At 45.9% G+C, this 23,300-nt stretch overlaps 1 protein-coding gene across 6 annotated transcripts in view; it reads right to left on the bottom strand.

The window, feature by feature from the left end:
- LOC134339258 (transcription activator BRG1) overlaps positions 1-23,300 on the bottom strand; it is a 169,750-nt gene that overhangs the window by 50,269 nt on the left and 96,181 nt on the right. For all 6 annotated transcript variants that reach the window (XM_063035613.1, XM_063035619.1, XM_063035618.1 and 3 more), the window contains 14 exons: positions 22,630-22,803; positions 21,965-22,132; positions 19,833-19,883; positions 18,450-18,580; positions 17,282-17,339; positions 16,638-16,759; positions 15,465-15,615; positions 14,119-14,282; positions 13,173-13,239; positions 12,958-13,068; positions 10,891-11,133; positions 8,012-8,125; positions 2,890-2,997; positions 1,385-1,471 (listed from right to left, as the gene is read on the bottom strand). In XM_063035613.1, coding sequence (XP_062891683.1) covers positions 1,385-1,471; positions 2,890-2,997; positions 8,012-8,125; positions 10,891-11,133; positions 12,958-13,068; positions 13,173-13,239; positions 14,119-14,282; positions 15,465-15,615; positions 16,638-16,759; positions 17,282-17,339; positions 18,450-18,580; positions 19,833-19,883; positions 21,965-22,132; positions 22,630-22,803 — 1,749 coding nt within the window. The remainder of the gene's footprint in view (positions 1-1,384; positions 1,472-2,889; positions 2,998-8,011; positions 8,126-10,890; positions 11,134-12,957; positions 13,069-13,172; positions 13,240-14,118; positions 14,283-15,464; positions 15,616-16,637; positions 16,760-17,281; positions 17,340-18,449; positions 18,581-19,832; positions 19,884-21,964; positions 22,133-22,629; positions 22,804-23,300) is intronic.

Below are 23,300 nucleotides of genomic sequence, written 5' to 3'. Positions count from 1 at the left end.
GAAGCAGGGTTGAAGTGGGTGATTGAAAAGTTAAGGGCTATGTAGGAGGGAAGGGTTAGCTAGATCGTGGAGTAGATTAAAAGGTCGGTATAACATCATGGGCTGAAGGGAGTGTACTCTGTAGTACAGGAAGAAAAAATGGAGGGCAATGTGGGAGGGAAGCATTAGACGGATCTTGGAGCAGGTAAACAGGTCCACATAAAATTATAGGCCGAAGGGACTGTACTGTGCTGTTCTGTGCTATGTTTTATGGGCAGATGCACAAGCATGTAATCACACACACACACACACACACACACACACACAATCACACACACACACACACAATCACATGCACACACACACACACACACAAACACACACACACGATCACGCACACACACACACAATCACATACACACACACACGCACACACACAATATCTCACACACACACACACACACACACACACACGCACACAGAGTCAGCTAAGCAATCCACAACAATGCACATGTACAATATGTGCACATGTTACCATATACGTACATAAATCAACAAACATGTTCACCTACAAAATTAAACAGACGCAAGTTATAACACACACACACACACCTTTCAGCAAGCGATCAAGAATTGGAAATCCAGTTCTTGTTCCTTAAGCTTGGGGATCGCAGCTTCTCACATCTACCTCTGTAACCACTCACCCCTATCCTTCTGCCTCTCATGGCTCACCTGACTTTGAGAGAAATGTACACTTAAACAGAGCCTGTACAGCGAGAGTACTCAGGTAGGGTGGGGGAGCTTTACAAAGGTGTGGATCAGACTCCATTTGGAATACTGTGAGCAATTTTGGGCCCCGTAGCTAAGGAAAGATCTGCTGGCCCTCGTGGGCCCACAGGGGATTCACAAAAATGATACCGGGTGTGAAAGACTTAACGTACGATGAGTGTTTGATGTTTCTGGGCCTGTACTTGATGAAGTTCATAAGGGTGAGAGGAAACTACTTAATACTGAAAGGCTGAGATAGAGTGGATGTGGAGAGGACATTTCCATAGGAGAGTCTAGGATCTGAGAGCACAGCGTTAGAATAGAAGGATGTTCTTTTTGAACTGAGATGAGGAAGAGGGTGGTAAATCGATTGCGACAGACAGCTTTGAAGGCCAAGTCGTTGGGTGTACTTAAGACAGAAATTGAAAGGCTCTTGATTGATAAGGGAGTTAAGGGTTATGAGGAGGTGGGAGAATGGAATTGAGAAAAATACGTTAAATGATGGCAAAGCAGACTTAAAGGCCTAATTCTGTTGCTATATCTCATGGTTTAAGGAGCAGATGCACTTCACCTTGGTCAACCGCTCTCCCACCTCTCCCATTGTCCAGTGACTCTGGCCCTGTGCCATGTCACCTACCTCAATGTGCTGGAACATGTACGGGTGGTTACAAATCTTCCTCAGCTGCATGATGGTGTTCATCAAAGTCTTCGTGCCACCTTTGCCCTGCAGAGAAGATGCCAAAAAATCTCACAATTAAGTGGCAGAACCTGACCTCAGTGTAACAGAGAGAGAGGTCAAAGGAAAGGTATTCCCATTGAAGGCTGTGTAATCTGCCTGCTTAAAAGGCCAGAATCTTTGTCCTCCAAAAGTTAAAGTCTGCAAACAATATTATTTTTCCTTCACCTTTACTACACCTATGTGGGAAAGCCTCATATAATTTTGTAAACAAACAAACAGCCATTCAGCCCATTTAGTGTACTCGCTGCAACAATGGTCTCCTAATCCCATTCCGAATCTTCTCGCATCTTTCTTATTCCATTTACCCTCAGGCTCTTACACAGTTCAGTTATCTCTGTGTTTCTTGCCCTCCATTGGTTCCTAGTTGCCTCATGCTCCTGTTCTAAGATTTTATTCTCTTTCAAATTCTCCTAAGACTTCTTCACGCTCTACCTTTCCAACCTCCTTCAGTCTTACAAACCTGTGAGAAGGGTTAAATTCCAGCCTCTTGTGAAGCCATGATTATTCACATTACCATTGGCAGCCTTGCCTTCTGCTGCCGAGACCCCCAAGTTCCTGAATTCCATCCCCAAATCCCTCTGGCATCCTCCCCCATCTTCTCCTTTAAGTTTGTCATAAAATCCACCCCCTTCAATCGAGCATCCATTCAAATGCCCTCTAATGCTGTCAAACTAGTGCACGGATGCAAGAAAAATGGAGGGTCATGGGCTGTGTAGGAGGGAAGGGTTTGATCGATCGAGGAGTAGGTTAAAAGGATGGTACGACAACATGGGCTCTGCTGTTCAACAGATCATAGTACAGTACAGGCGTAAGACATAGGAGCAGAATTAGGCCATTCAGCCCATTGTGTCTGCTCCATGGCCTTTCAGCCCATAATGTTCTGCCAACCTTTTAACCAACTCCAAGATAATCTAACGTTTCCCTTCCATATAGTCCTCCATTTTCTATCGTCCATGTCGTCTATAAACTATACATGCTAACATTTTATGGGGTATTTTTCCACACGTTGCTACTGATGGTCAATGATATTATCTTTGTTTCTAATGTCATTCCACAGTTCCTTCCCTCTCTCTCCTAAATCTCTGACTCTTACATCCCGTTGGAATCCTTCAACAGTGGGATGAAGCCTGCTTCCTTTCTCTCAAGCCTAATGCAAGGGAATTTCACACCTCTCTACCATTAAAGGCCAACCAAGCTTGCAAAGCCACATCAAGCTGGGGTAAACCTTCACCAGTTGGAAGTGAACCAACAGGAATCTGAGAGACATTACCAAACAAGTGGGCAGGCCAGGCTGGGAGATAAATGAACTGTAACCATGCGGAAGAGTAATCACAACTAGCCACCACAAGCCTCTGCTCCTGTGAAGGAGACAGTGTCAGTAGTCAACTGGAGGGCTCCCAGACCTTCTTGTCCTTCTCTGAGCCATCGGTCAGCAGCACTCCTTTTGCCTGCATGTGACGGTACAGCACCCTCTGCAGAGCTGACATGTCGCACTTAATGACGTATTCCACCTGTGAGGGGACAAAGCAGCACCTTAACTGTGGGGTGTCAACATGCACCGAAGACCCTCATCCTCCCACCTCCCAATCCCTCCAATGGGAATTGTGCCTTTGGTCAGCTGAGGTCTGGAAGTGAGTATACCCACACAGTACGAGGGTAGGCACAACACCACACCCACAAGACAATGATAAATCATAGAATAGTACAGCACAGTACAGGCCCTTCAGCCCACAATGTTGTGCCGACCTTCAAACCCTGCCTCCCATATAACCCCCCACCTTAAATTCCTCCATATACCTGTCTAGTAGTCTCTTAAATTTCACTAGTGTATCTGCCTCCACCACTGACTCAGGCAGTGCATTCCATGCACCAACCACTCTCTGAGTAAAAAAACCTTCCTCTAATATCCCCCTTGAACTTCCCAGCCCTTACCTTAAAGCCATGTCCTCTTGTATTGAGCAGTGGTGCCCTGGGGAAGAGGCGCTGGCTATCCACTCTATCTATTCCTCTTAATATCTTGTACACCTCTATCATGTCTCCTCTCATCCTCCTTCTCTCCAAAGAGTAAAGCCCTAGCTCCCTTAATCTCTGATCATAATCCATACTCTTTAAACCAGGCAGCATCCTGGTAAATCTCCTCTGTACCCTTTCCAATGCTTCCACATCCTTCCTATAGTGAGGCGACCAGAACTGGACACAGTACTCCAAGAGTGGCCTAACCAGAGTTTTATAGAGCTGCATCATTAGATCGCGACTCTAAAACTCTATCCCTCGACTTATGAAAGCTAACACCCCATAAGCTTTCTTAACTACCCTATCTACCTGTGAGGCAACTTTCAGGGATCTGTGGACATGTACCCCCCGAACCCTCCGCTCCTCCACACTACCAAGTATCCTGCCATTTACTTTCTACTCTGCCTTGGAGTTTGTCCTTCCAAAGTGTACCACCTCACACTTCTCCGGGTTGAACTCCATCTGCCACTTCTCAGCCCACTTCTGCTGAAGACACAGAAGGCTGGATCATAGAATTGCAGACCACAGAAAGAGACCCTTTGGCCCATCCAACCAGGACTAGCAAATTTCTATAGCTGTACCATGGAGAGCATTCTGAGTGGTTGCATCAACATCTGGTATGAAGGCACCATTGCACAGGATTGGAAAAAGCTGCAGAGGGGGCTGTAAATTCAGTCAGCTCCATCATAGACACAAGCCCTCCCATCATCGAGTACACCTTCAAAAGGCAATGCCTCAAAAAAACAGCATCCATTGTTAGGGACCTTCATTGCCCAGTACACGTCCTCCTCTCATTACTACCACCAGGGAGAAGGTATAGCAGCCTGAAGACACACTCAACATTTTAGGAACAGCTTCTTCCCCTCCGCCATCAGATTTCTGAACAGTTCATGAACCTGTGAACACCAGCTCATTATTTCTTTTGCTTTGCACTATTTATTTATTTTTTGTAATTTACGGTCATGTTATGTCTTTTCGTTGTTCTGCTGTGGCACATCAACAAATTTCCTGCCATCTAAGTCACTTATAATAAATGTAACTCTGTCTCAGATTGTTCTATCAAGCACCTACCTTCACTAATCCCTATGCTTCAGGGTTGGGGTCCAATTGCTCACGAGCTAGTCTATTCTCTCAGTGTGGATGAGCGGAGAGTGGAAATGACCCAGTGACACTGCTTTGCAGAGAAGAGGGTCCTTCCTGGCCTCCTGGCCAACATTTCTCTCACAACTAACAGGATTATCTGATCTTGCAGCCTGCATGATTCAGATTCAGGTTAACTTCTTGTCACACAAAGAAATGAAATGAGATGCAATGAAAGTCCTTGCTCACGTGAAGCTGAGTAAACAGAGTACACGGTAATAATACATACAATAAATACCCCTATTATATCTAATTTTTTTTCAACCCTCGGTTATGGACCAAGCCTTTTTGATATGGAAAACGAAAGGTATAACATGTTTTTGTGACTTATTTCTGGATAACTGTTTCATGTCTTTTGAACAGTTATCTAAGAAATTTGATTTGCCTAGATCCCATTTTTTTAGATATTTACAAATAAGAAATTTTTAAAATACTATGTTGCCTACCTTTCCGATCTCATACCCTACCGATATCATCGATAAAATTTTGGTTTAAATCCTCTTCAGAAGGGATGAATAGCATCTACCTATGATATAATTATGAAATGACAGCCAGGTATATCTGATAAAATTAAAAATGAATGGGAAAGGGAACTTCAACTTTGCCTACCTATAGAGAAATGGGATAAAATTTTTCAATTAGTCAGTACTTCCTCTATATATGCTAAACATACATTAATACAATTTAAAGTGCATAGAGCCCATATGTCTAAAGTTAAATTAGCCCGTTTTTATTCCCATATAAACCCTATTTGTGACAGATGTCACTCTGAGGTGGCTTCTTTAACTAATATGTTTTGGTCCTGTCCTCTCTTGGAAAAATATTGGCAAGATATTTTTGATATTATCTCAACAGTTTTATGTTTTGATTTACAACCCTATCCTATTACAGCAATTTTTGGATTGCCAGTGGTAGAACATAGATCTTTGTCTTCTTCGGCCTGTCATTTGATTGCATTTGTTACTTTAATGGCCAGAAGATCTATTTTATTGAACTGGAAGGAGACCAATCCTCCTACTACATTCCAATGGTTTTCCCAAACTATATTATGTTTAAATTTAGAAAAAATTAGAAGTGATATTTTTGCTCCTTCGGTTAAATTTGAAGAAACTTGGAAACCATTCATTCAACATTTCCATATGATGTAATTTGACTTTTCCGAATCCTTCTTATTAACTTAAAATATATGAATAGAGGAGTGGGGTTACGACATTACTGAACGTGTTCGGTTTAAGATATTGGTCCAGCCCTGTTTTGTTCCGTTTGCTTTTTTGGGTTTAGTATTTAGTTCTTCATTTTCCTTTTTTTGGCGGGGGGGGGGTTTCTTTGTATTTTTTTTCTTTTTATTTCTTTTTTTCTTTATGATTAACTACATCATGAATTTGGAAGTCTATTACACCTGTGTTATCTGAAATCTTTTTTGTATATGTTTATTAATAATAAGATTATTCCAATCTCTTTGTATCAACATTGTTATTTTGTTTATAATTTTGGAAAATTAATAAAAGATTTAACAAGAAAGAAAGAAAGAATAAATACAGTGATGAGCTCAAAGCAACAGAACAGTGCAATCTTTGGCAGTGCAAAAGGAAATGCCAAATTGACATAACAGAAGAAGTAGGATTAAGGGTTCAAGATGGCGGCGGGGGATGTAAAGGAGGTGACTGGTTTACAAGTCTGACAGCAATGGGAAGAAGCTGTTCTTGGGTCTGGTTGTCTGACTAGCCTAATTAGCTGATTAACTTTATTGTCACATGTACATTGAAACGTACAGTGAAATGCATTACTTGTGTCGAATCAAATCAGCGAGGACTGTGCTGGGGGTTATGTTTTGATGTTATCCAAGGAGTATTGGCCATTAGTGGTGAGGAGCTCTCTGCAAGGGTTGTGTGGTAATATTCTTCAGGTCAGACCAGCTGTACTGTCGATGTGAGGCTCAGCTACTGTGCCTGTGGTGCACAGCTTAAATTACTGGGCCAATAAGCCAGGAACTGAAACTAACAATCTAGACTTTTGAGTTTAAATCCCATCATAACTGCTGGGGAGTTTCAATTCAGTTAATGATCTAGAATGTGAAAAGAAGTGACGATTGCTGTCAACACACGTCTATAGGACAGAAAATCTGTCATCTTTACTTAGCCTGGCCCATAAGAGATTCCAGACCTACCAATGTGGTGGCGTTTTTCCCCTCTCTTCACTGTCTTGTATAATTTGTGTATGATTTATATTCTGTGTGTAATCTGTAACCTATATGCCTGTGGCTCTTGTAGGCTCCTAAACCAAGACTAATCACTACCTCAAACAGCAACACCACGACTACTTGGCAGTACAATGGATTTCTTCTTGTTCTCATTTGTTCTTTTTTGTAAGAAATTGCTGTGGTGTTGCAATAAAAAAACCTTGCACTCAGCATTAGTAAGACCATAGATTTATTTGTAGGCTTCAGAAAGGGTGAACAATTTCAAGTTCCTGGGCGCCAACATCTCTGAGGATGTATCCTGGGCCTAATATATCGATGCAAATACAAGTAAGACACGACATATGTAATTTACTAAAATAATGTTTTTCTTATGTAACACAATGTACTGCTGCAACATAACAACAAATTTCATGACACGTGCTAGTGATGTTGAACCTGATTCTGAAATGGTCTATAATTTATGTGTTTCTAATGAATATTGTCACATGCCTTTATGCTGCTGCAAGTAAGCTTTTCATTGACAATGAACTCATCTTTGATTGATTGTGTGAAGTTGCTGCAGGAAGTTTTTCCAGAGTACCTGACCCTTCCATGCTTGCAGGTGACAATATACTTGACCAGATTCTTAAATGCTGTCTGGGTAGCATAGTGGTTACTGTAATGCCCAACTACACTAGTGATCGCAACCAGGGTTCAATTCCCGCCACTGTCTGTAAGGAGTTTGTACGTTCTCCCTGTGACCATGCTCCAGTTCCCTCCCACATTCCAAAGTCGTATGGGTTAAGGTTAACGAATTGTGGGCGCACTATGTTGGCACCGGAAAGATGGTGACACTCGCGGGCTGCCCCCAGCACAGTCATCCGACTGTGACGCAAGCCAAGCATTCCAATGTATGTTTCGATATACATATGACAACTAGAGCTATTCTTTCATCTTGGAAATGGACCAGCAAGTGGTCAGTTCAAGGACAACTGGAGGTGGGCAATAAATGTGTGGTATGTCAACGATGTTCACACCTTGAAATAATAATAAGTAAATGAAAATTTGACAGTTGTTTGAAACCCCCAAGATATGTGAGTCTACTTGCCCTTTCCTTTCACCCCAAACCCAATGTAATCACCATTGATCTTTAACCCACGTGTCCACTTCAAACCACCAGAAGAATTCCGTACCTTCTCAGGAAGCTGAGCTTCCACTTCCTTTTTCAATCGCCGTAACAGAAAGGGGCGGAGGACCTTGTGCAAGCGTCGGATGATCAGAATGGTTTCCTCCTCGTTCAAATCCACCTGTTTGGGATGTTAGACACAATGGAGGCAGATTGATTCGGTATTTGGCAAGGGAGGCACATCTCCCTCCCCATTCAAAAGCTTGCATTTACAGAGGGCCTTTCCCAATCTCAGGACATTTCAATTGGCCAATGGATGTGGTCACTGTGCAAAAGCAAGAACATAACGCCTCACTATAGGAAGGGTGTGGAAGCATTGGAAAGGGTATAGAGGAGATTTACCAGGATGCTGCCTGGTTTAGAGAGTATGCATTATGATCAGAGATTAAGGGAGCTAGGGCTTTGCTCTTTGGAGAGAAGGAGGAAGAGAGGAGACATGATAGAGGTATACAAAATATTAAGAGGAATAGATAGAGTGGACAGCCAGTGCCTCTTCCACAGGGCACCACTGCTCAATACAAGAGGACATGGCTTTAAGGTAAGGGGTGGGAAGTTCAAGGGGGATATTAGAGGAAGGTTTTTTACTCAGAGAGTGGTTGGTGCGTGGAATGCACTGCCTGAGTCAGTGGTGGAGGCAGATACACTAGTGAAATTTGAGAGACTACTAGACAGGTATATGGAGAAATTTAAGGTGGGGAGTTATATGGGAGGCAGGGTTTAAGGGTCAGCACAACATAGTGAGCCGAGGGGCCTGTACTGTGCTGTACTATTCTATGTTCTATAAAACATTACAGCACTGTACAAGCCCTTCGGCTCACAATGCTGTGCTGACCTTTTAAGCTACTCCAAAGTCAACCTAACCTTTCCCTCCCACATAACCCTCCACTTTTCCTTCATCAATTCCCTATCTAATAGTCTACTAAATGTCACTGATGTATCTGCCTCTACCACCACTCTGGGAGAACGCTCACACATCCACCACCACTCTCCGTGTAGTAACATTTCCCTGCCAATACTTTCTTCCAATCACCTTAAAATTATGCCTCCTTGTATTTACCATTTCCACCCTGGGCTGCCCACTCTATCAATGCCTGTTAGTATCTTGTACATCTCTATCTCCTCACCCCCTTCACTCCAAGTTCACTCAATCTTTCCTCATGAGTACAGTGAAAGCCAATTTGTGCATAGCATCTCGCAATGTGATGAAAGCCAAATAATCTGCTCTGGTGATGTTGGCAGGAAACGTTGACTGATGGATGAATATTGGTCTGCACACTGGAGACAGTATGTCAGCGCTATAAATGCATGGTTCTCTCCTATCAGCCTCAGCCCCACTCTCCCCAACAGTGCAGCCATCCCTCTGTAACTGAAAGGTCAACTGAGGTTTACGGGATCCAAAGTACCCAATGCAGGCGTTAAAAGCCATACTGCTGTGGACAGGACATGAGAGTCGTACTTACTCCTCCAGCACCTGACAACCCAGCCACCAGCTGACAATGAGAAGATGCACTCTATTCCGAAGCAAAGTCGGGAAGGAACCAGCAATGCCTAAGTGCCCTCCCTCATAAATGGAATTGCATTCCATAGCCCCCCTTTTGGGCTGGAACCCTTCATTAGGACTGGAATGGAAGGGCTGAAGTCAGAAAAAGAAAGTGCGGGAGAGATAAGGAGTACCAGCTGGCGGGTGATAGGTGAGGCCAGGTAGGTGGGTGGGGGAGGGGATGAAGTGAGAAGCTAGAAGGTGATAGGTGGAAGAGGTAAAGGGCTGAAGAAGAAGGAGAGTAGACCATAGGAGAAAGGTAAGGAGAGGCACCAGTAGGAGGCAACAGGCAGGTGAAAAGAAGAGAAGGGGTAATAGGGGAGCTAGAATGGTGGATGGGAAAAGAAGGAAGGAGAAGGAGGAGGAAATATTAGAAGTTAGAGAAATCAATGTAAAGGAAACAATTAAGTGGAGGAAATCAGAAGGTCAGGCAGCATTTATAGAAGGAAAGTGAAAACTGATGTTTTGAGTCAAGAGCCTTCACCTGGACTGTCTCAACTGGAAACATCACCTATCCATTTCCCTCCATAGATGCTGGCTGACCCACTGAGTTTCTCCAGTTCTTTACTTTTTTGGTCCAGAACCAGCATCTGAAGTCTCCTGTATCTCCTGAAGATTTGGAAGAAGAGCCAGTTGGCTGACCACTCCTGCCCCACAATACAACAACTTAATCCGCTCCAGTGCCAGTCCAGTTCCCTTCTCTAAGCACCCAGGCAGCACCCTAGTGTACACATTAGCACAACGCTATTACAGAGCCAGTGACCAGGGATTCAATTCCACCGCTGTCTGTAAGGAGTTTCTACATTGTTCCTGTGACTGCATGGCTTTCCTCTGGGTGCTCCAGTTTCCTTCCACATTCCAAAGACGTATGGATTAGTAGGTTAATTGATAACATGGGCGTAACTGGATGGTGTGACTTTGTGAGGCCAGAAGGGCCTGTATCTCGAAATAAAATAAAATAGAGCAGCGACTGCTTCCTTTTCCACCAACCCCACAAGCAGTGAGTTCTAGTTAATCAGTTCTATCATGCTCCCTTGTATCTGTTGTCTAGAAATGGCCCTTGAGCCACCCACTCAGGGCAATAGCTTTGTCTTTTCCCTCTCTTCTAAACATGAACTTGTCTACCTCCACCAAACTTTCCCCTATACTCCAAGGAGAACAACCCCAGCTTCTTCATTCCAATTCTGGAGCTGAAATCCTTGGCAATGCTTCAGTAGATCTCTTCTGGCCCACTCTAGGATCCTCACATCCTTCCTGAAGAGTGATGGCCAAAAATGCATGAAGGTTTGGTCGGGTGACACAAACCCCGTGCTCAGGCCACCTCCAACCATCCCTCATGGACGTACCTTCTCCCCCGTCATGGCAAAGGGAGCATTGAACCACTGCTCAAATGTGTTGCAGCTTTTGAAAATGGTAGGCAGCAGGAAGTTGAGGAGCGCCCACAGCTCGGGCAGCTTGTTCTGCAGCGGGGTGCCAGTCAGCAGGAGGCGACGTGGAGCCACGTAGTGTGTGTTCAGCACCTGTGTCAGCTTACAGTGATGGTTTTTCATCCGATGACCCTCGTCTACGATCATGTACTTCCAACGGATCTGACAGGAGAAACATGCTGTTAGGGATCCTCCTATTAACCGTATACTTCCCCTTACATTTCACCTCCCAAAGTGCAACACTTTCACATTTGTCCAGGTATTTCCCTCCAGCTGCTATTTCTCTGCCTATATCTAGTCTATATTCTACTATTCTGTTGGGTACTGGATGGGAAGCACAACGGTTTGGGTAATGGATGGGGTGAGCAGTGGGCTGGACAATGGATGGGGTGGGGCAATTGATTTGGTTACAATGGGGAGTGCAGTGGTTTGGGTAATGGATGAAGAAGGACAGTGGGATGGGTACAATGGGGCAGTGGGCTTTGTAAAATGGGGAGGGACAGTGGGTTGGGTGATGGATGGGGAGGGACAATGGGTTGGGTGATGGATGGGGAGGGACAGTGGGTTAGGTAATGGATGGGGAGGGACAGTGGGTTGGGTGATGGATGGGGAGGGACAATGGGTTGGGTGATGGATGGGGAGGGACAATGGGTTGGGTGATGGATGGGGAGGACAATGGGTTGGGTAATGGATGGGGAGGACAATGGGTTGGGTAATGGATGGGGAGGGACAATAGGTTGGCTAATGCATGGGCTGGGAAATTGATTGGATAATGGATTTGGAAAAGAGTAAGGCACCAGAGGCCATAGCTCAAACATTTACAGGTGAACTGGAGAGAGGTAGGGTGTACGAAGATGAACACTGACGAGTGGTTGCAGACGGGTCATATTCTGCATGGAGGTTGGTCACCAGTGGTGAGCCTCAGGGATCTGTTCTGGGACCCCTACTCTTCGTGATTTTTATAAATGACCTGGATGAACAAGTGGAGGGATGGGTTAGTAAATTTGCTGATGATACAAAGGTTGGAGGTGTTGTGGATAGTGTGGAGGGCTGTCAGAGGTTACAGTGGAAGATTGATAGGATCAGAAACTGGGCTGAGAAGTGGCAGATGGAGTTCAACCCAGATAAGTGTGAGGTGGTTCATTTTGGTAGGTCAAATATGATGGCAGAATATAGTATTAATGGTAAGACTCTTGGTAGTGTGGAGGATCAGAGGGATCTTGGGGTCCGAGTCCATAGGACACTCAAAGCTGCTGCACAGGTTGACTCTGTGGTTAAGAAAGCAAATGGTGCATTGGCCTTCATCAACCATGGGTTTGAGTTTAAGAGCCGAGAGGTAATGTTGCAGCTCTATAGGACCCAGGTCAGACCCCACTTGGAGTACTGTGCTCAGTTCTGGTTGCCTCACTATAGGAAGGATGTGGAAACCACAGAAAGGGTGCAGAGGAGATTTACAATGATGTTACCTGGTTTGGAGGGCATGCCTTACGAAAATAGGTTGAGTGAACTCAGCCTTTTCTCCTTGGAGCGATGGAGGATGAGAGGTGACCTGATAGAGGTCTATAAGATGATGAGAGGCATTGATCGTGTGGATAGTCAGAGGCTTTTTCCCAGGGCTGAAATGGCTAGCACAAGAGGGCACAGGTTTAAGGTGCTTGGAAGTAGGTACAGAGGAGATGTCAGGGGTAAGTTTTTTATGCAGAAAGTGGTGAGTGGGTGGAATGGGCTGCTGGCGATGGTGGTGGAGGTGGATACGATAGGGTCTTTTATGAGACTCCTGGACAGGTACATGGAGCTCAGTAAAATAGAGGGCTATGGGTGACCCTAGGGAATTTCTAAGGTCAGGACATGCTCGGCACAGCTTTGTGGACTGAAGGGCCTGTATTATGCTGTAGGTTTTCCACGTTTCTTTGATACCTCAGCACAAATTGGCAGGAGGAGAAGGTGAATACTGGAAATCTTTGTAGGGAGTGAGGAAACTTTTACCTTGGCAAGAACATGCTTGTCCTTGATTATATATTCATAGGTGGTGAGCAAGACATTGAACTTCCCACTTCTGAGGAGTGGAACAAAGGCCCTTCGAGCCGCGGGAGAGCCCTGTGTGGGGGAGGAACAAGAAAGACATCATCTCTGCAGCTCCAGTAATAACCAGTCTGGTTCCAAATGCCTGCACACAGAGTCACAGCTGAACTAGAGGTTACCTTGTAAGAGATGCGTGATACAGACGGAGCCCACTTATCGAACTCATAAGCCCAATTTGAGAGCGTCCTGCAAACATAATCAAGGTCATGATTGGAGTTTTGCATCGCTGTAAAGAACACGTCGCTTCCTGATTGTGCAGCGTGATGGGTTGTGATTACAGAGCAGGAAACACACCTCAGAGGTCAGGTTAGACTGTGCTGATAAAACATGAACGGCCGACATTAGGTCTACCCACGGCTAGAGAGTAAATTGCAATCACTTCCATGATTTCTGACTCATTTTTCCACATTCACTATATAAAGAAATAAAATGTTTCTCTGCTGCTTGTCCCTGGGCCTACGGTGCTTCTCCTTTGCCTTTGAGTCCGTTCCCGCTGCGACAGACCTTACGGATGCAGCAAGATCCCACTGACAGCAAATGAGAGAAATGACCATCTGTTGGCGGGAAGGATGAAGGAGGAACGGAGACACAAGAGGCTGCAGATGCTAGGATCTGGAGCAACACACAAATTCCTCCAGCATCTCGTGTGTTGAGGAAGGAATGTTGACCAAGGAGGATCTCTGGGTCATTACAACATCAGCGGCAATGGATTCTGTGGTTTTGGTTAAACATGTTCTAATAGGTTAAAAGGTTAACACACTCTCCAATTTAATAACCTTTATAGTGAGCTGATTGTAGAGAAAATGTAAACGAGCCTGGTTATCAGGAAATGAAATGGTTCGGAGCAATCCCATAGAATTTACTCTGCATTTTTTTTTTAACCCCAAGAACATATCTGGCTCCGGTCTGTGGAAAACCATGGAATGCTTTGGATAAACCACGTTTTTAATCAGAAGGATGGGAATCATTGCTTTAACGGGGAGTTGTCGAGGTTCTGCAGGATTCTGGTCAACTTTCCTCCCTCAGATCTCCAGGACATAGAGAGGTGAGCAGAGATCTCCTTACGAGAGAGGTACTATGATGAGGAATGGTCCATTGATGCGCTTGTGTTCCATGAGGTATGTGATGAGGGCGATGGTCTGGATGGTCTTCCCCAGGCCCATTTCATCGGCGAGGATCCCGTTCAGGTTGTTGTTGTAGAGCGACACCAGCCACTCCAGACCTTTGACCTGCGTAGCATTCAAGGAGTTACACAGAACGATAATTGTTGATTGGTTTATTATTGTCGCATGTAACCGAGGCACAGTGAAGAACACGCCACCCATACAGAACGTCACAACGTCAGTACATCGAGCTAGTAGAAGGAAAAAGCAATAACACAACAGTGGTCAATGGAGTAGCAGTCCATTCAGCCCAATTGGTCTGTGATGGTGCTTAACACTACCTCAGCAATGGGACGCTATGGAACATGCCTTACACTAAGCTCTTTTTTTGCTCTCTTTTCGTTTATTTTTTTTATAACTTATGCATAAATTAAATTCTGTGTGTCACTCTCTGTAGCTACATTGCTGTGATGCTGCTGCAAGCAGGTTTTTCATTGTAACTCTACGTCACTAATTCTTCTTGGAATCTACATTCCTTGGCCAAATCCCAAATGGTTGTCTGCAGCAGGAGTCTCAGTGATGGGGAGCTAAGGGGGGGCCCACCCACTATGATGCAGTGCATGGGGTGGAAACTAGACATCTCACAGTAAGTTAGTGACAAAAGAGTCATGGAGCCATAGAGGTCTGCAGCCCAGAAACAAGCCCTTCGGCCCATCTAGTACGTGCCGAACTATTATTCTGCCTAGTTCCATTGACCTGCCCTTGGACCATAGCCCTCCATCCATGTACCTATCTAAATTTCTCTTAAATGTTGAAATTGAATCCACATCCAACACTTTTGCTGCAGCTCGTTCCACACGCTCACCACCCTCTGAGTGAAGAAGTTCCTTGTCATGTTTTCCTTAAACATTTCACCTTTCACTCGTAGTCCGTGACCTCTAGTTCTAGTCTCACTCAACCTCAGTGGAAAAAGCCTCTCTTCATTTTCTCATAATTTTGTATAGCCAAGTCAAATCTCCCCTCATTCTCCCCTGCCCTCGGGAATAAACTCCTAACGTATTCAACCCTTCCCTATAACTCAGGACCTCAAGTCCCGGCAACATCCTTGTAAGTTTTTTCTGTGTACCTTCAATCTTGTTGATATCTCTCCTAGGCAACCAGAACTGCACACAATACGCCAAATAAGACCTCACCAATGCCTCATCCAACTTCAACGTAACACCCCATCTCCTGTACACATTACTTTGATTTATGAAGCCAACGTGCCTTCATGAAGCGAAGAGCAGAACCCAGCCGACGCTCCTTTACCTGATACTGTTTCAGTAAACCGTTCACAAGCAGGGTGGACTGAATATCCACCCTCTCAGTCACCGCGTGAGCGACTGAGTAATAGGACTGCAGACCGTGCATGCTGGACAACGGCGCACTGTACTCGTCATCCACGTCCTGCTTGGCATTCCTGCAAGGTGCGATTGGAAGAAGATTAGCCTTGCCTGTCAGCTGTACATTGAAGCATCGAAACATACAGTGGAATGCGTCATTTGCATCAGCAGCCAACACAGTCTGAAGATGTGCTGGGGGTATCTGCAAGTGTCACCACAACTCTTACTAACCCTAACCCGTATGTCTTTGGAATTCGGGAGGAAGCCAGAGCACTCAGAGAAAACCCATGTGGTCATGGGGAGAATGTACAAACTCCTTCCAGACAATTGAACCCCGATTGATTTTACAGCTAGCGTTGAACAGCACTGTGCCAACCTCTATGCTACCGAACTGGCCCGTCACTGTCACAACTCTCCATCTGGTAAAGGAATACTCTCCGGACTGATGATTAGATTTTGTCATCCTCTCTATTCCCCAGAGCAGATCCCACACATTCTGCACCACAGAACAGTTCCCTTCCTCTCAGCCAAAGAAAGCATTATGCTTCATACAGATCTTTATCTCAGTTTGGTTCCAGGACACCACCCCCATTCTGTTCCAGAATCATTTCCCCCATAACGCACTAGAACACTTCTGCTCTAGAACAGCGTGCCCCTATTCTGCCCAGGCTGCTGCACATCTAGCTCCAGATAAGCTTCCTTGCATCATTTCCTGAACATCACAATCTTCCCATAATCTTGGTCCACACTGACGTCCCCCTCGTGTTAGGTCCTTCTGCTCCAGAAGATTCTGCTTATATCCTGCTCCAGAACCCCCACCCTGCACATCATGTTCTAAACAACCCCCCATTCCACTTTGGAAAACCCATTCTTGTACTGCTCTAGAACAGCTCACCTGTTCTGCTCCAATAAATTGCCCACCCATTCACCTCCAGTCAGCTGACACACATTACGCTCCAGAACGTCAGCTGTAATGCTGTTTTAGAGTATATTCCCAACCATTCTGTCCCATACCAGTTGGTTCCCCTTTGTGACCGTGCCAATTCCACTCACAGTGCTCCATCCCAGTCCATACTGTAGCTCCTAATGCTCTACTTACTCTATGATCTGCCTGGCGTCCAGCTCAGACACCTCTTCGCTGTCTGGATCCTGAATTTTCTTCTTCTCCTCGGGGGCAGTAGGTGGTGCTGATGTGGCCGCCTGCTCCTCCTCTTCCTCTTCCTGAACAAGAAACACAGCCACCAATAGATCAGGTACCTGTCCACCATTTTGACCACTTTGCACTAAAATGGACTTTTCTTTTTGCTCTGATTGTGTTCCTTCTTTTAAAAAAATGTTTAGTTTACGTTTTGGTGCTTAATTACACGGCAGCTTAAAAATATCAACACTATTTTTTTAAGTTAGTGATGTCAAAAAGCTGGAGGGAAGATCTGGCCTTGTGAAAACTGGATCAAATGGGTACAACTGCCATTATCAACAAAGAAGAGAAAATCTGCAGGTGCTGGAAATCCAAGCAACGTACACAAAATGCTAGAGGAACTCGGCAGGCCAGGCAGCATCTACGGAAAAGTTAACAGCTGACATTTCGGGCCGAGACCCCCTCAGCTGGACCGGAGGAAAAAAACCACGGGCATTATAATGCTTCCTATAGTCTATGTGCACTGGTCCACTAGGTGTGTGTTATAACGAGGGCTCCTGCTCAATAGGCTTTAGATCATGTGTCTCTTTCTTCTCTGAACTTACCTCTTCCTCTTCCTCAGAGCCAGTGTCTTCACTGTCAGAGCGTGGGGCCACCTCATACCTGCTCGGAAGAAATAAAGAGAAATAATAACAGGTGCAGAAATGAGCTGGGAAAGAGGGGTCAGACAAGGAAGCAGTCCCCTCGGCCACTTGGCCCATGCCAAACAAAATCCCCATCTGAGCTAGTCACATTTGGCCCATATCCCTCTAAAACTTCCCCGTCGAAGTACCTGCCTCAACCACTTACTCGGGCAGACCATTCCATGTACGGACCACACTTTGGGTGAAAATGTTGCCCCTCAGGTTCTGATTAAATCTCTCTACTTGATTCCACAACCCTGGGAAACCCATATAAGATCAACCTTCACTTTCCTAAGCTCCAATGAAAGAAAGTCCCAGCCTTTATCCATAACTCAGTCCCTCGATCCCAGCAACATCCTTGTAAATTTCCTCTGCGCTCTTTGGCAGCTCAGTGGCATCTTTCCTATCACAGGGTGTCCAGAACTAAACACAGTGCTACAGATGTGAGCTTACCAATGTCCCAGCTTCTGTACTCGGTGCCCTGACTGAAGGCCAGTGTGGCCAAAGACTTCGTCACCAGCCTGTCCACCTGCGAGCCACTTTCAGGAAACCAGGTCCCTGTACTCCTCGGTGCCTCTGTTCTATCACCATGTACAGCATTGTAACTGCTGGTATGGAGGGGCCACTGTACAGGCTTGGAAAAGGGTTACAAGCTCAGCCAGCTCCATCGTGGGCACGAGCCTCCCCAGCATCGAGGGGATCTTCATATCGAGGGTATGGAGGGTATTTTGAGATGTTGCCTCAAAAAGGTGGCCTCCATCATTGAGGACCCCCAGCACAAAGGACATGCCCTCTTCTCACTGCTACCATCAGGGAGGATGTACAGGAACCCGAAGACACACGCTCAGTGTTTCAGGAACAGCTTCATCCCTCCATCGTCGGATTTCTGAGCAGACAATGACCCAACCCATCAACACTAACCCATTATATTTTTGATCTAACTGCTCAGGAAATGATCATAATTTATAATTTAAAAAAAAATATTGCACTGTACTGCCGCCACAAAACAAGTTTCACAACATATATTAAATCTGATTGTGATTGTGATTCTACACTGCCCGGGGGGCCTGCTGTGATCTTGCGTACTCACCCAGGGTTCATTTCCAACCAGGCGTCCAGCTGTCCGGCCTTCGGTGCCTCGGCTCCTGACAACATTCGGCCACTCTCCACGTGAATCACCTTCACCGGCAGGTCACTCATCTGGCTTGTCTCATCCAGCAGCTGAGGGCGAGGGACATTTCCCAGTGAGTCAAGCTCGCCGTTTTGCTTCTCCCCCACACCAAGCCCATTGATCCACTCGCCCACCTCAATCCTTCACCCAATTCCTTCTCTCCCTTCCCTACTCACCATGGAGGGAGCACAGTGAGGATTCACCAGAATGGCTGCAGGGAAGGCAGGCTTGTTGTAAGACTGCATGGGCTAGCACTGTTATTTTTAGAGTTAAGTTTGACATCTCATTGAAGTTTAAAATGGTTTGATGGGCTGGAGACAGGGAGATGGTTTAAGAACAAATAAGGGTGGGCCATTTTGGACTGAGATAAGGAGAAACTTCTGCAGTTACTTCCCCCAAGCTCTCAAGCAGATCAACACCTCAACCCGTTAACCCACGCCACCACCTCCCGCCACTACCTACATATCACCCACTGTCATTTAATGTACATACAATCACTCTATGTATAGAATACTTATTTGTACATTGTGTTTTATAGAAATGCTGTTAGATTTTATTTTCTTGACCCTTGAAATCCGACCAAAGTAAAGGTGCTGAACCTTTGGAACACTTTCACATTGGAAGATGGTGGGAGAGCTCGGTATCTGTGTTCACTCAACACCGAGATCAACAGATTTTTTGATGTTACATGGATAAGGGGATAATGCAGGAAAGTGTCACAAAGGTAAGCCAGCCTTGATCTTGATGGATGACAGACTTAGCTCGAAGGGGCCAAATAATCTACTCCTCTCCCTGTTTCTTACATTCCTACATCTCAGAGGAGGAGAATGCTCCTGCTTCTGAGCCTGCCTGTCATTAATTAAAGATAGATAAAGATTAAAGATTAGCTTTATATGTCACATGTACATTGAAACATACTGTGAAATGCAACAGTTGCATCAAATCAAATCATCAAGGATTGAGCTGGGCAGTCTGCAAGTGTTGGCATGCTTCTGGTGCCAACACACTAACCCTAACCCATGAGTCGTTGGGATGAGGGAGGAAACCAGATCAGATCACAGCCTTTATCATAAGAACGTGCTCTTCAGCCCAGAACCGTTTGAAGAACAGATACTTTGGTGAAAGCCTTGTCCACAACATAAGACATCTTGGTCGCAGTCGAAGGTCTAGTCTTCTTACTCAAGGAAAGACACACTGACTTTGGAGTTGGTGCTGAGGAGGTTTACCAAGTTGATTCCAGAGATGAGAGGTTTAATCTATGAGGAGAGTTTGTTGCTGACATCACAAACCCAAATCACTCACCTCACCATCAGGACCGACAGCCGAACCCAAGCCATCCACGTTTTCCTGCTTCTGTAAGTAAAAAGGGTAAAGGTTACGGGAGAAGGCAGGAGAATGAGGTTGAGAAGGATAATAAATCAGCCATGATGGAAAGGCAGACCAGAGTCGATGGGCCGAAGGGCCTGCCTCTGCTGTTATGCCTTATGGTCTTAAAACTACTTCCAGAGGAGGTGAGCCCAAGGCACCTGTACCACTCCACAGATTTGACCAGAAGGCTTACCCTTATCTACAGTATGAGGCATAGGTAGTGTGAGCAGTTAGTCCTATCCCCAGGGCAGGGGAGTCCAAAGCTAGAGAGCTTGGATTTAGGGTGAAAGGGAAACAACTTAAAAGGAACCTGAGGGGCAACTTTTACACACAGAGGGTGGTGAGTATGGGAAAGAGCTATCAGAAAAGACAGGTACAATAGTCTCATGTAAGAAGAGGGTGATAGCTGGTAATTGGGATTCATTGGATGGGCACCATGGTCAGCATGGACTGATTGGGCTGAAAGGCCTGTATCCATGCTGTATTGCTCTCCTATTACTCTCTATTACTCTCAAAGCATCGAGCCAGTATTAAAGGAATGCACGCTCTCTTTTGGGTTTGATGTTGAACGAGACATGGGCCCAAGCTCTCTGGTAGATGTCAAATTAAATCCAAAAATCAAATCAAATCAAGTTTAATTATCATTCAGACCTTACATGGATACCGTCAAATGAGACAGAATTTTTCTGGGGCCAAGGTGCATAACATACATTCAAAATAGTGAGTGAGAAAAAAAAAACTCACATCATTACGCGAGAAAACACATGTAGATTCCACGTCCCTGAGCAGCATGCACATTGATGGTACAGCTCCCGGCAATCCAGCCCGTCAGACACCGGAGGGCACATTGATGGTACAGCTCCCGGCAATCCAGCCCGTCAGACACCGGAGGGCACATTGATGGCGGAGGCCAGCTCCCAGCAATCCAGCCCGTCAGACACCGGAGGGCACATTGATGGCGGAGGCCAGCTCCCAGCCGAGCACAGACTCCATACTACAACGCCTCCAGCTTCGTCTCACCTGGACTGCAGCAGCAGGCGAGCCCGCATGAGGCCTGGTTCTCGTTACATCCAAGGCCACACTGCTGCCTCACCACCAAACAAGGGAAATAGCCCTGCGCCATCTCACATTATGAATGTCCAACAGGGTCTTGTAATTGCAAGAGAAACGTCCAAGACAGTAACTCACAGTTAGACCACATGCTGCTTTCACGCACCAACTCCGATGTCTTTGAGTAGAAGGCAGCAGCACGGTCTGCACACATGTCAACTCCTCAGAACCTTCTCCGACCTGACCACCGGCTTCTCCTTCTCCGACTGAGCACTGGCTTCACCTTCTCCCGGCTCGTCCACCAGCCTCTCCTTCTCCTAGCCGCCTGTCGGCTTCTCCTACTCCTGGACGAGCACCGGCTTACCTTCTCCGACCCAACCACCGGCTTCTCCTTCTCAGACTCGACTGCCAGCTTCTCACCTTGCGTCCCGTCCACCGGCTTCTTATTCTCCGTCCCGTCCGCCGGCTTCTCATCCTCCGTCCCGTCCGCCGGCTTCTCATCCTCCGTCCCGTCCACCGGCTTCTCTTGGCCGTCCAGCGGCTTTTCCTTCTCTGAATCGTCTGCCTGCTGGCCAGCAGCTCTGACCAATGAACAGATCACTGATGCGGTAGACCTCCTGTACCAGTTGTTCTTGGAGTTCAGTATAGTCTTACGATCATAAAAAAACAAATTTTAAAAAGGAAAGTGCACCTTTGGCTGGCCCCCGAGAGGCTGCTGTGTTCAAATCTGGAAGATGTGGGAGATGGCACTACATTGAGGAATAAAGGAATTAGCCTCAGTCCCTTTTAACTAAAGCTTAAAACCCAAACATTTGCTCAATATCTTATGACTGTTGGGTATGATCTTCAAACTGTTCGTTGTATTTCATATATTGCACAGGTAACTATGATTGCCTGGGAGGTGCTTTGGGGCAACCGGTACTTGTGTAAGGAGCATCAGTTCCGAGCTGACGGAACGCACAGGAGCCGTCCACCTCCCCCAGCCCCACTCACGCCAAGGCTCTCGTCTCACCGACCTTCTTCTTCTTTTTCTTCTTCTTCTCCTTCGCTGCCTGTGCTGCTTTGTGCTGTCGGACCAGTTCCGTCAGATTGGCCACGTACTCGTCCGTCTGCTGCAGCAGGTAGGCTAGCCGCCGGTCCTTCTTCTGGTCGATCAGCTTGCGGTAGCCTTCCTCATCCTCTGCCTGTGGAGTGAGGGGGCGAGAGAAGCAGATAGATAGAGGCGGGGGGGGGAGAGAGAGAGAGGGAGGGAGGGAGAGGAGGAGGGAGAGAGGGAGAAAAGAGAGAAATACGGAGGAGAAAAGACCAAAAGGGGAAGAGACAGTGAGAAAGATGACACACACAAAGAGAGAGAGAGAGAGGCAGCAAGGAGAAGAGATAGGGATAGTGTGAGACATAAGGGAGATGTAAAAACCCAGCATAGATATCTTAATAGACAGTCAACGCTAACATAGGTAACATTGGTATCGCAAAAATCGCTCATACATCCATTCCCACATCTATTCTGTCTTACACCTGTACGAAGCTGGATTGTGTGCAGTATTTGATTCACCCCTGGCAGCTGAACAGATTAACACCCCAGGAGGCCAAAGGGGTCATTTCCCTTGACCACAGCTGGTACCCACAGAGGAAGTGTTTGGAGGGGGTGCTAGTGGGATGGGAGGTGCAGGTTGCAACTCACCATGAGCCTTCTCATTCTCTCCTTCTCGATCCGTTCATTCTCCTTCTTCTGCTCGCGCTCGGTGTTGGCGTGGTAGGTAGCCACAGCTTTGGTTAGCTTCTGCATCTTCCCCGTGACCGATCGGTGATATTCCTTGAAGTCCTTTGCATGCTGTAAGATACTGTTGAGGTATTCCTGGGTGCAAGAATGGGCAGATGGGAGGGTGGGGGGGGGGGTCAGTGCATCATTTTGTCATTGGGAATGAGTTGCAAACATAAAAGCAGAACAGTGAGAAAGTATGAACTCCATCAATACTCCATCACATTCCTACAATTCACATTGGATTGGATCGAGAATACCATGCTCTAAAGTTACCTTGTATCAACCAACTTCATGTCACAGTTTGCTGTGGGTGTTCCCTGTGGCATTCACAAATAACAATTCAGGTCAAGTCTGAACTACTGTAATTAGATGTTACAAAAACATCTACAGTCGCATTGTTAAGGACTTGTCCAATTTCTGTTCCATTTTCCTCAGTTCCCAGTGTCTTGTAACCTGTCTCCATAACCCCTTGCACCTCAAACAATCCTCTGAGATTTCAAACTCAAGAGATTCTGCAGATGCTGGCAAATCCAGAGGAACACACATCAAGTGTTGGAGGAACTCTGCAGGTCAGACATTATCTATGGAAG

The sequence above is a fragment of the Mobula hypostoma genome, chromosome 29 (assembly GCF_963921235.1).
Source record: "Mobula hypostoma chromosome 29, sMobHyp1.1, whole genome shotgun sequence".
NCBI lineage: Eukaryota > Metazoa > Chordata > Chondrichthyes > Myliobatiformes > Myliobatidae > Mobula > Mobula hypostoma.
Note: the sequence above shows the minus strand (reverse complement) of the source record. Positions and strands in the feature narration are given on the sequence as shown.